At 50.8% G+C, this 12800-nt stretch overlaps 1 protein-coding gene across 3 annotated transcripts in view; it reads right to left on the bottom strand.

Moving 5' to 3' along the window:
* Positions 1 to 8612, bottom strand: part of WWC3 (WWC family member 3) — a 122371-nt gene extending 113759 nt beyond the window's left edge. For all 3 annotated transcript variants that reach the window (XM_012531488.3, XM_033420214.2, XM_033420217.2), the window contains exon 1: positions 8312 to 8612. In XM_012531488.3, the coding sequence (XP_012386942.2) occupies positions 8312 to 8595 (284 nt within the window). In that variant the 5' untranslated portion in view covers positions 8596 to 8612. The remainder of the gene's footprint in view (positions 1 to 8311) is intronic.
* Between the last annotated feature and the right edge of the window lie 4188 nt (positions 8613 to 12800).

Raw genomic sequence — 12800 nt, 5'->3', positions numbered from 1 at the left:
AGGGCTTCTTTTTGAGGCAATGAAAATGTTCTGGAATTAGACAGTGGTGATGGTTGCACAACCTTGTGAGTGCACGAAAAACCACTAAGTAGGGCACTTTAAAATGGCACATTTTATGGTATGTGAAGCATATCTCAATTTTTAAAAACCGGGGTAATTTTCAGGACAAACCCAGTTGACCCATACACTAGAGGGCTGTCCCGCACTGCAGACAGGCACCTTTGCACAGGACGGAGCTCACCTCCTGCAGTGGTTCTCTGGTGTCCTGCCCGAGATCCAGGTGGCCTGGAAATGTCACACTCACCGGGGCAGTGCCCGATCTCCTGACAGCACTGAGGCTGGCACACAGGAGCCCTCTGCCTGGCTCGATGTCCCACCCACTGAACTGTGGGGCTTGTCCCCCAGGGGTTGGCCCAGCCAGCTCCCTTCTTCTTTCCCTCTCCCTCCCTGAACCCCTTGAGCTTTAAGGAAATAAAAAGAGGGCCCTCCAGATGGAAAATGTTGAGGATTCCACAGCTCCACAAGCAACCTTTCAGGATGCCCTTGCCCTGTCTTTCTAGAGCTTCTGAGCAAAGGCAGAGGCCATCCTCTCACCGGTGGCTCCTTTGTCCACAGAGGGATGGGGATGTCTGTTGGGGGCATCCCAGGCAACCTGATCCCCGCCTGTCTCTCTCTCTCTCTCTCTCTCTCTCTCTCTCTCTCTCTCTCTCTCTCTCTCTCTCTCACACACACACACACACACACACACACACACGCACGCGCAGAAGGCCAGGCCAGCTCTCTCTGGGTTACTGCAGAACACTGAAGTGTTAACAGATTCATTTTCTCTTTTCGGCTGTGTTGGGTCTTTGTTGCTGTGCGCGGGCTTTCTCTAGTTGCGGCAAGCAGGGGTTACTCTTTGCTGTGGTGCACGGGCTTCTCATTGTGGTGGCTTGTCTTGTTGCGGAGTATGGGCTCTAGGCATGCGGGCTTCAGTAGTTGCACCACGTGGGCTCAGTAGTTGTGGCTCGCAAGCCCTAGAGTACAGGCTCAGTAGTTGTGGTGCACGGGCTTAGCTGCTCCACAGCATGTGGGATCTTCCCGGACCAAGCTCAAACCCGTGTCCCCTGCATTGGCAGGCGGATTCTTAACCACTGCGCCACCAAGGAAGTCCCAAGATTCATTTTCTTCTGTTCCACTGCATATACACTTGTATACACTTGACATTCAGTATCTACCCATTGATTGAGAATATTCTACAAATTGAAGAATACATTCATACTACTTTTCCAAAGTTTCATGTACTCGTATCACCATTTGCATGGTTAGTAAATTCAGGGTTTTTCACACAAATATGTTTAACATTCGTTCTTCATGGAAAAAACACACAGCAGGTCTCTGTGGTCTTACCCCCTGTTATGGAACATCTTAGTAACCACCAATCTGCTCGAAACAAATTCAGCTCCTAAATGTGAATCATTGCAACCAGGTAGATAGAAGGAGTTCAGCAAGTCTCCATCAGACCATCTGGCCCCCAGAGGACACTTGGCAATGTCGGAAGACACTTTTGGTTGTCATGACTTGGAGGGGTGTGCTACTGGCAGGCACTAGGTAGAGACCAGGGATGCTGCGAAATATGCTACACTACACAGGACAGCGTGACAAAGAATTACCCACCCCCAAATATTAATAGTACCAGGGCAGAGAAACCCTGCTCTAAAGTAACACCTGCCCAGTTTGGATACCTCTTAGGACACTGCCTGTCAGCAATACAGTAAGTTGAATGACTCCACATGTTTCTCTATGTAACCAACTCACTGAACATACACCATCAACAACAACGGTGGCAAAAACAGTGAAGGCTTATGAGTGGGGTTAATAGGAGGCCTCAGCTTGGCCCCTGGTGAGTCCCAGCTACTCCTAAGGTGTTGGAAACATTCCTTTGACACCCTCCCCCCACCCCGCTCCTGATTTCACCTGCCTTAATTCAAGCATCAGCTAAGTCCTGTGCACTACTTGTCGCCTTCACAATTTCTCTGATATAATCCCTGACTTTTGTAGTCCTAGTGCCCCAGATATCTCTAACTTAGGCCCGTCAGTATCTGTTGAAACCTCCGACAATTTCCAAGTGGCCTCTTCTCTCAGAATTCCACCCTGTCCATCACTCATATTTGGCTAGCTCAACAAATAAGACGTGGTGCCTAACGTGAGTGAAACTCCAAGCTCAATCCACAAGGTGCAGGCCTCCCAGGAGTGCATAAGGAGGCAACAAGAGAACGAATATAAAACACCCGGCGCAGTCCCCCTGAGCGCCCGACAAATACCAGCTAGCGTGGCTGTTATCAACGGACACCAAGCTGACCACATGCTTCCACTGTCTCTGGGAGAACAACACATGGGGCGAATCGGTTTCCTACTGCTGCTGTAACAAACTGCCACAAACCAGGTGGCCTAAAACAACACACATTTATTACCTCACAGTTCTGGAGATCAGAAGTCAAAAATCAGTTTCATTCTGCCAAAATCAAGGTGTCAACAGGGCCGTGTTCCATCTGCAAGCTCTGGAAAAATACACCTCCTTGGCTCTCGCAGCTTCCAGAAACTGCCTGCATTCCTCAGCTCGTGGCCACATGACTCCAACATCTGACTCTGCTGGCACATCTTCTTCTCTGACTCTGACCCTCCTGCTGCCCTCTTGTAAGGATTCTTCTGATGACACTGAGCCCACCCAGATAATCCAGGATGATCACCTCATTTCAAGATTCTTAACTTAATCCCACCTACAAATGCCATTTGTGTTGGAAGGTAACTTATTAACAGGTTTAGGAGACTAGGACATGGCCATCTTTGGAGGGCCATTATTCTATCGGGGCGGCGGGGGGGGGGGGGGGGGGGGAGGTGTCTGTTACATATCAAACAACAGTGAATATAAGATAAAAGTAACCAGTGGGTATAACACAGTACAAGGGGCACACAGTTACCTAGCCAAGGGAAGGAAGGTCAGGTTAGGTAGTGGATTTGGGCTCAACTCCGGAGTCAGACAGACGCCTCCTCGTTGGCTCTGGGAAGCGAGGTTACTAAGTCAACCCCCTTGGCCTCAGCTCCATCACCTGTCCACCTACAACTCATGCAGCCCCCGTGGGCTTTCAGGGAGAGCATCCACCAAGTGCCTAGAGTGCATGGCACACGATAAGCACTCCACGTGGTCCTAAGACCCAAGGGATCCCAGCGGGGAGAACAGGAGGCAGGAACAGCACGGTGAGGCCTCAGGGAAGAGGACAAGGGCACGTGTGAGCGCCATGGAGGCAGGGACCTGTCTGCTGGTGGTCACCACTGGAGTCCTGAACCCGGAAGCGTGCCTGAGATGGAGAGGCTGTGCAACAGTTACTGAACGAATGAATGGGTGATCGAATGAACAAATGAACAGAGGCGGTATGCTTAAACTGAGTAGGGACTGGGCAGTGGGGTGGCGTACGTGACAGAGCACTGCATCAGGGTGAGAAGACTCAGCTCAAGTCCCTGTCCTTCCCACAGCCGGTGGGGCGCACGCCTTGGCTACAGCCCTCAGATACAAGATGAGGGGTTTGAAGGAAGCGGCCCTAGCTCTTCCAAGAACAAAGCTGGAGGATTCAAGCCACGCGTGGTCTTGCCCGAGCCTGACCTGCCGTACACGAAGACTCGGGGTCAGTCAAACTGAATGGTTCGCTCTCTTATTCCAAATGCACCCAGCACTTCCTCTTCCGCAGCACTTCCCTCACATTCCCCCTTCTCAGCCCCAGCACTGAGAAAGCACGAGAAACACTCAACCTAGGAGATGATGGACAAGGATAAAGAACCCCCAGGCTCCAATGAGCCCTGCTCCTTTCTCTGAAGCCATCACCACCTGATAATGGTGCCTGGCGACCATCACTGTCTCCATTTTATGTGTCTCCCATCTCCCAGACAAACTTGGTCTCCATCCACCATCCCAGCACACAGGAGGCCAACAATCTATAACTATTACTTCATTTTACTGGATTTGAATGGGAATAACTGAACTCAGGAAATTTTAGCTCTGCTTATATGCCATCAGATTAATTTTACTGAATTTACTGTAAAGGCAGCCAATTAGCAAAAGGACCCAGGCTAGAAGCAGCTCACCGGGCTCACCCAGTGACCTTTAACATGTCACTTGACCCAACAGTTTATGCACTAGAACCTACCAGAGGTGAAACACAGTTTCCACTTCCAAAATCAGAGTGAAAGGGAAGAAAAGGAAACTTAGAGATTTCCAAACATCCGGGAGCTATTTATGGAAATGAATGACTTTTCCATTCACTCCTCTTAAAAAAAAAAAAAAAAGAAAAGAAAAGAAAGATATTAGATGGAGAACAAACCAAGAAGTGGTTGTTGATCATCTAAATGGAAGAAGATTCTTACAGAAGCCCACTCGTTATAGCCTGAAAAGCAAGACACTCCCCCATGTATACAGAGACTACCTATAATCTCAAAGAATGAAAAATGGAAAAATCATTATTTGCTTATCAGAAAGTCTATATAATCCCAAAATAGACTCTGCGGGGTAAATATAGTAAACCTCCTATTAATTAACACTGAACAAAGGTTCCAAGAAGGTAGCAATGATGCCATCTGGCCCCGTTATGTGGGGCTCCAACCTGGCAAATTCCGGAACCGTGGATTGTTTTCTCCTTAAAGCAACAGCCTGTTCAAAAGACTTTTAATAGATCACAGAATTTCTCCATGTGGCACAGGTCAAACCCCGTCTCGTGAACAAATGGATCCCTAAAAGCTTTTGTCATGATATAATCTGGGCCTTCCACCATCATCCTGATCATTTAATACTCTGCTTTGATCTCAAATGTGACATGGTCCACCACTCAAACTGCTCGAGGTTGGCATTTCCAGTAACGTACAACCCCAACTGAGCTATCGGAAACAGAACACTAAGTTTCAACAGATCAGTCCACCTATAGGTTAGTATCAATACAACCCTGCAAGAAGCAGACATATACATGTCAAAGGCACTGAATTTTTCCAAAAGAGGCAAAAAAGTTCTTCCCATATTATCCACCTAAATGGTAAATACCTTTTTATAAAGTGGCCATTGAACTCTGAGTTGATGTATGTGGAACACATAAGTGTCACTAATGTAAACCACATACAACTCACACACAGAAACTACCAGTCACAAAAATGGTGAATTAACTTTATTTTTAATCTTATTTATTTATTTGGCCACGCCATGCAGCACGTGGGATTCTTAGTTCCCTGACGAGGGATCAAACCCGGCCCCCTACATTGGGAGCGAGGAGTCTTAATCACTGGACCGCCAGGGAAGTTCCAACTTTATATTTTTTAATGAAGTTTTTGGGTATGATTCCCAGAAAACTAACCACTAAAATTATATGCACAGTACTGATCTGCAGACATAGTGAATTTAAACCTAAGGTGGGTTCATACTCCAACTAAAGAAATTCTGTTTTGAAAATATTGAGATTTTTTTTTTACACATCTGTAGCCACATCTGTAAAGATGTCTCCTCACGTTTGCAACCTCTTTGTTGTAACTTGAAAAAGAAAGTACAGCTACAATAATTCACCAACACACCCTGAGCTGGCAAGACCCAATGTTGTTAAATACAACATTGAATGGAATTACTATAAAACTCTAGAAGAGTTTGTTTACAAACCTTGGCCCTCGGTGACCTTGCTTACGGCAGCATATTTTATGCTATTAGGTTTAATAAATTATATAGGAAATGATGTTTTCAGTCGGCAACAATTTTCGCCTAACTGACTACATTCATCTATTCCTCCATAATTTCATTTTCCTTAAAAACCTATTTCTTTGCCTCTCCTGACAGTTCTCCATTTGGAAGCTGTTTGGGGAAAGTCCTCTTTTTTTTTTTTTTTGCGGTACGCCGGTCTCTCACTGTTGTGGCCTCTCCCGTTGTGGAGCACAGGCTCCGGACGCGCAGGCTCAGCGGCCATGGCTCACGGGCCTAGCCTCCCGGCGGCATGTGGGATCCTCCCGGACCAGGGCATGAACCCGTGTCCCCTGCATCGGCAGGCGGACTCCCAACCACTGCGCCACCAGGGAAGCCCGAAAGTCCTCATTTTTTGAATACAGTTTTCCAGTCGTGTGAATCAAACGCAACTCAAAAAGGGTTTAACTGTCAGATGCACATGGAGAAAATGCTGTGCTCTGACACACGGATTTTTCCATATCATAAAAATCATAAAAATCAATTACAACTTTAAAGGATAACCGGTCACCTATAAAAATCAGCAGGGTTCTGTTGTGAAAGAAGAAGAATGACTATTACAGCATTTACACCCCTCTGTAGACTCCACTTAAATGTCTGTGGCTCGCTGAGCATTCCATACATATTTCGGGCAAGGTATTATGGGAGCTGAAGTGCAAGCTGTCCCCTGCTGAATTTTCACTCACTATAAAAACAGTGTCTCATAAACGTGTACACGTTTTTACTTTACACAAAAATGTAAAATGTCCACTTTTGTTCACTCCACCGACAATTTTAGCATTAGAAACAGGGTTTTTTAAAAACCTGTAACATAAGTGATGTATAAAATGTCATTCAATAACACAGATTTCTGGAAAGAGGAACATAGGAAATGTGTATGAAATACATGGAAAGGAAGATTCTACAAGCTGTCTTCTGTGGGGTCTGCTCACCTATGGCCTGGGTTGTACCATTAAAATGGAAACTCTTACATTTACACTTTTCATCATGAATCCACACTCCAATGTAACTACAACTGTTTTATATTACCCTCAAAAAATGAGTCTTTGCCTTTTCTAAGCAAAACAGTATTTTTTAATTGGTTCATTTTCCAGTTGTTTGGATTTTTAACAGACATACAGCATAAAAGGGCACCACATTCCAAGCAGTTCTACCAACTCCAGAACCATCCAAGGCTTGATCAGACAGCTGTGGCTCTAGCCTTTGGTTAAAATTATAATATGATCTCACCTGATTTTCAAAATAACTATGCATCTTTTTAAGCCAATAAACTGTGCTATAATCTCTCTAAGTTTCTGAGTCCAGAAGCTTGCCATGTTCAAAGAGAATGTTAGGGAACCATGATCCTTTTGCCTTTCTTTGTTTTTCCCTATCTGAACCCAGAGAAATCTTCAAACAATAATTTAGCAGCTTCCCTCCCCAAAGGTTTATTTTCAAACGCCAGTGCCATGCAGCGCTGCCTTTCCAGTGCAGGTAGGAGGAAGCAGGAGCCTCTCACCACGCTGGGCCTTTTCAACTCTCAAAATCACTGGGAAGCTTGCAGTGTTTCCTTTCTGGCACTCAGGCCCAGTGTGGAAAGAAGTTGCTCCAGATAGGACAAGATACCAGATCATCACTGTAATCCCTTGGTTTCAACAGAATTCCAACTCCACAAAAAAATGCCTCTCCCCAAAAGCAGCTGAACCACTGAAACCAACAGACGATCGAACAAAAAGTTAAGGAAGAAGTCATTACATGAACTTAATTAATCGTAATCTGGTGGTGCTTTTAGAAGCATCCGTTTTCCACTCCGTAGGATTTATGTACGTGAATAATAAGACAATTTAATGCTCTACTCGGATCTTGCACAAAAGGAAACCTAAAATTCAACTCTTGTGTTCCCGTTATTCCAAAAGCATATGGGTCTAATCATAGCCCATTCTGACCGCAGTACACAGGCTTTTTCAATCAGATTTTTAACTCCATTTTTAAGGCGCTAAAGAGTAACCGTCACAAGTTTGATGGTTACTCCAAAGAATCGGGAATCCCTGAAGTGTCCCATCTGGCACAGTCTTCGAATGGAAACTAGGTTCAGCCCGCCAGACAAGGAGCCCACACCACGAGGCTGGGGCGCACGTTTGTGCTCCAAGATGACAGCTCATCTGGCCACCGCGAGGTCGGGGGCGCCTGTAGGGCCATAGCCGGGTGGCGGTGGGCCGCGGAGGCCCGACAGGGATGGGCGAGACCGCGGAGGAAAAAGGAAGAGAGGGCCATCCGTCAGCCCCTGGAGAGGAAATTCCAGGCGCCCAGCTCCCAGGCGTCGGTCAGCGGGTGCCGTGAGGGAACCAAGTCAGGGTGTCCGCCCCGCGGTGGAGGCCGGGGATTCCGCACTCCTGGGGCTCGAGGCCGGGAGAGGGGGAGCCTCGATCCTCGGCCAGGGGTCCGGGGATGGGGGCGCCCGGATCCTCGCCGGGCGCGGAGGACTCAAGATCTTCGTCCACACCCGGACGCCTCCCGGGTCCTCGATCCTCTCCCTGGGCCCAAGGTATGGGGCGCCCTAATCCTGGCCGAGGCCCGCGCCCCCCTTACCGGTCGCGGGGGTCGATCCACGACGTCTGGCGCGTGTTGTGGTCGATGTAGAAGACGCGGCCGTCGTAGTCGCGCGCCTCCTCCCAGCCGGCGGGGAGCGGCAGCTCGGCGCTCTCCCGGGCCCGTGGGGGTGCCGGCGCGGAGGGCGCGGGGGGCGCGGGGGCCGCGGCGGGGGGCGCGGGCGGCGGCGGCTCCCGCGGGGGCTGCGCGGGCTGAGGCGGCTCCCGCGGGGCCTCGCGCGGCTGTCCCCGCCGCCGCCGCCGGCCGCCGCTCAGCCACGGCATGACGGCGCGGGCCCCGCCGCCGCCCGGCCGCCCCACGCGCGCCGCCTCCTCCGCCAGCACTAAGGCCCGGCGTCCGGGGCGCGGGGGCGGCCGCGGGGAGCCGCCCGCCGCGCCCGGTGCATCCTCCGCCCGGTGCCCGCGCACCGGCGCCCGCCTGCCGCCCGCCTGCCGCCTGGCCCTGCGCGCCGCCGCCCGCGCCGCCTGGGTCACTCGAGTCGCCGCCGCTCGTGGAGTCACAGCCCCAGAGCTGCCGCAGCCGCTACCGGCGGCCCCTCAGTTCCCGCGGCGCGCCCGGCCATCTTCGTTCCTCGGCGCGGCCCGGTAGGGGCGGGGCTACGCAGGCCCCGCCCCGCGTGTGGCCCGCCCCTCCCCATCCCCTTCTCCCTCGGCGGCTCCTCCCCCGCTTGCTGCAAGCCCTTCAATCTCCCTTGGCTGCTCCGCCTCCAGTCTCTCCTGGGGGCTCCTCGTCTCTTGGCTCCTGTGCCCCCCAGCCCCCACCTCCGCCCGCTGCTCTACTCCTCCTCCCCAGCCGGCTGCTCCCACCCCCCCAACCCCGCTCAGTGTTCTTCCGTCTTCCCCTCCTGCTCCGCGCGCTCCTCCCTCTTCTCTCCCGCTCCACCACCTCCTTGGGCCTCGCCGGGAAACCGCACGGGAGCCAGGATGGGCGCCGCCGCGTCCGTCCGCCCCCGGGCCACCGCGGAGAGGAAGGAGGGCCGGGAGGACGGCGCCCCACCCGGGCTGCAGGCGCGGCCTGCCGGGGGCTGACTCTTGGGGCCCAAACAATTCCCGGGGGAGAGGGCGGTCACCTCACTGCACCCATTCTCAGGCCTTGGATGTCTGGGGTCCTCCTCTCTGCCCAGCTGGTGGGGGAGGGGAACTGCGCCCTGGGTCTCCCGAATACCCAGGATGGTCCAGCGAGGGTGGGTAAGTCCCCGGAAGGGAGGCCGAGGGGGCTCCGTAGCTGGAGGAGGAACCCGAGGCCGGTCCTCTTGGGTGGGACCTGGAGGACACACCTGGAAGTGAGGAGCTGGGCAGGTGGGCACTTCTCATCCCTGCCAGGAGAGCCCCAGCAGGGCTGATCCGAAGTCCCCACTCTGGGCCACGCCCCCTGACCTGCCCTGAGCTCTTGCATCTTCCAGTCTGGAGGATCCAGTAGTGTGAGTGGAGACCCAAATAGGCCACTGCTCGGGCGGAAGCCAGGTCAGCTCCTAAAACATGAAACCTCTATGGTAATTGGTAATTATGTTCCACTCACATCTCATAGCTGGAGAAACTGAAGTCCAAAGATGGGGCTCTGTCTTCCTCCAAATCTGCCAGCTACTACTTCAGGCTCCAGATCCCTGGCCACAAGACTTAATGCCGGGAAGTGCAGGAACATATCAGGGAGGTTTTAAAACAGTTACCGTGATACAAAAAGATATGATAAAAACCCTAACAGCAATCCATATCTAGCTACATAGGGGAAGAGACTAGAGGAAAACCTCCCCAAATGCTCACAGCAGTTTGCATTCCTTCAGTGGGATGATTTTTTTTTTAATTATCGTATTTACTGTCTAAATTGTTTGTAAAAGGGTTATATTACTTTTATAAGGGGAAAAGTTGTTTTAAAAAGAATGTGAAGGCATGGAGACTGTAATTGGGACATATCCGAGGGAGGCCTTTCCTCCTCTTCTCCCACCACAACACAGAAACATCCTTGCTCCCCAAGAATCTGCCCCCACCCGAACATCATATGCCGGAAATTCCACCACTGGAGTCCTTTTAGTCACACATGCACAGTTATTAAATGTCCAAGGGAAAGGGATGGAGCGTATCAAAAAAGCAAATACTTTGTGATCTTGCATGTTCCAGAGAATGCCCAAGTGCTGAGTGTCCCTACCCTGACATCTTCCCTTCTGATCGGCATGCTTTATTACCAAGGAGGTTGCCACTGCCTTGTCCCTCCCTCCCTGCCCACGCTGCAGTCACTTTACCACCCAACATGGCTGGACTGAAGCTGCAATCCCGCCCTCCCTGCCAGGCATCGTGTCATTTCAGAATTTCACAAATTTGGGCGCTATCACTAAAAATTATCCTGAATGGGGCTGGAGTGCATTGGAGTGATGCCAACCTCAACAGAGAGAGAGAACAGCCACACACATCAAAGGACTCACAGAAGGAAAGGCAAGATGAAAAAGTATCAGATAAAGAATAAGGGGTAGGGGAAGCTACACCCCATGAGGAGCTAAGAGGCAAGTGCTGATGGGCCTTTCCCTGAGGATGAGATCTTCTTCTGGACTCCTCAGACTGGCTGCAGACCTACCATATGCAGGCACTGTGCTGGGCGTTGGGATGCTGCAGAGAACAGGAAAGAGTCTGTGCACCCCCAGCCCGCAAGTCGGGGACTAAACCAAGAATAGGCATTTAGGACTGTGGCCTGTCTACAGACCAAGCCAGGCTGCCAGTTCAGACTGGGAACTCAGGGGAGGCCTTGTGAGACCGAAAGGAAGATGGCTTGGATGAGGAAGCTGAGGCTCCGGTCCTTAGATTCTCGAGTCCTGAGCCCTTGCCCCTTGGCACGTGTAGCCGCAGTCACCAAATACTTGCTGATTTACTAGCAGATACGGCGCCTCACCCAGATCTCCCTGGCTGGGGTGCACACCCTTCTCAGAGGATTACCCTTGGCTGACAGATGTCTGAGAGGTGATACTCCCCACCCCCGCCCCAGGACTGCTCCTGCAGTATGACATACCAGGCCCCGTGCCTTGGTGGGACAAAGTGTAGTGCACCTCACCCTCCAGAGCCCCCCATGGGCTACCATGGCTTTGCTAGCTCCTTTCCTCTCTAGCCTGCCTCCCCTACCCCCATCCATCACTTGCATGAGAACTACCCCTCCTTGGGCACTGCTTCTAGGGAGCCTGACCCCAGAGAGTCTGCTGTGCTTATTCTTCCAAGCACTTAGCGAATATAAACCGTTTGACCATCGTGACAACATCTACTCATAGTCCTAACTTCATTTGCACATTAACAGAGGAGAATTGGGAAGAAATGTCACAGGGCATGCCAGTGGAGACAGGTGGAAGCCCCTCACTGAAAAGGCTTTATCCACAGGCCCACCCACGGCCCCTGGACCTCTCTGAGTCAGAGAAGTGAAGCAGGCCAGCCGCATTTGTCTTCCTAAAATGAGCCAACAAAAGGAAGAGACCAGAACTTGGGATGACCAAGGCCTCCATCTTCCCTTGTAATGTTTGCCCCAGGCAGAAACGGATGGTCCCTAAAGACCTGTGCGGGGCATTGGGATGGTAGAGAAGTTGGTAGGGGGGGGCGGGTGAGGGGAATCTTGCCTCCCCAGCTTTGCCATATATTGGGAAGTCTTGTGTGCGTGTGTTAATTGTTAGGGAGAATAAGGCCTGTCTTTCTCACAGTCAAGCGGGGCTTTCCATGTTGGACTGAAAAACACAAGCATACACAAAGCACTGCAGGGAAAGGAGGCTTTCGTCTGAGCCGAAGGCACAATTATGCATTCTTCATTGCCTCCATGTTCATACCACAACCTTGCCAACAACGAAAAGTACAAACGTTGTAGCGACCTCTCCTCCCACCAAGATTTCTGATGGAAAAACAGCTCAGGAAAAATCCACTGAGGCCCTGGGTACTGGAGATGCAAATATTGATACTTGTTCTCCTTGCAGACCCTTTGGGGAATCCCCTTGCGCAAACTGTTAAAATGCCCTCAAGTGGAGCTTGCAGAATATTTTCTTTAAAATGCTTCTTAAGGAGTAAATCCAACACACTCCTTGCACGCCAGGCAAGCATGCCCAGAGTTTGAAGATTTTTACTCGGATTCCACCTTCTCTTCCCAAAGGATAACCTTGAGTTCTCAAGGAAGGTACAAAATTGCCTCTATGCACATTCAATACTTGGGAAGCTTCTGGAAAAGAGAGCACCGGGAGGGCTGCAATCGTCATGTCGAAAATGAGAGAAATAAATACTGCTGGAGAAGTCTTGCCTGCTTGTATAAACAATCGCGTGTTCCAGGAAGTGACACAGTGGGTAATTCTACACAATGTGCTGAGAGGAAAACGGAAATGGGCCAGAGTGGGTCTGAAGAAGAAATGGCTCATTGTTTGGCATTCTTTAAATGCTGGAATAGTTACTCAATTATGGGCGCTTCCCATATATTTGAATAATGCAAATCCACAAGCTGCAGAGAAGATCAGCTGGCG

This window comes from Orcinus orca, chromosome X, assembly GCF_937001465.1.
Source record: "Orcinus orca chromosome X, mOrcOrc1.1, whole genome shotgun sequence".
Classification (NCBI taxonomy): Eukaryota; Metazoa; Chordata; class Mammalia; order Artiodactyla; family Delphinidae; genus Orcinus; species Orcinus orca.
The sequence above is the reverse complement of the archived record's forward strand: the minus strand, read 5'-3'. Positions and strand labels throughout refer to the sequence as shown.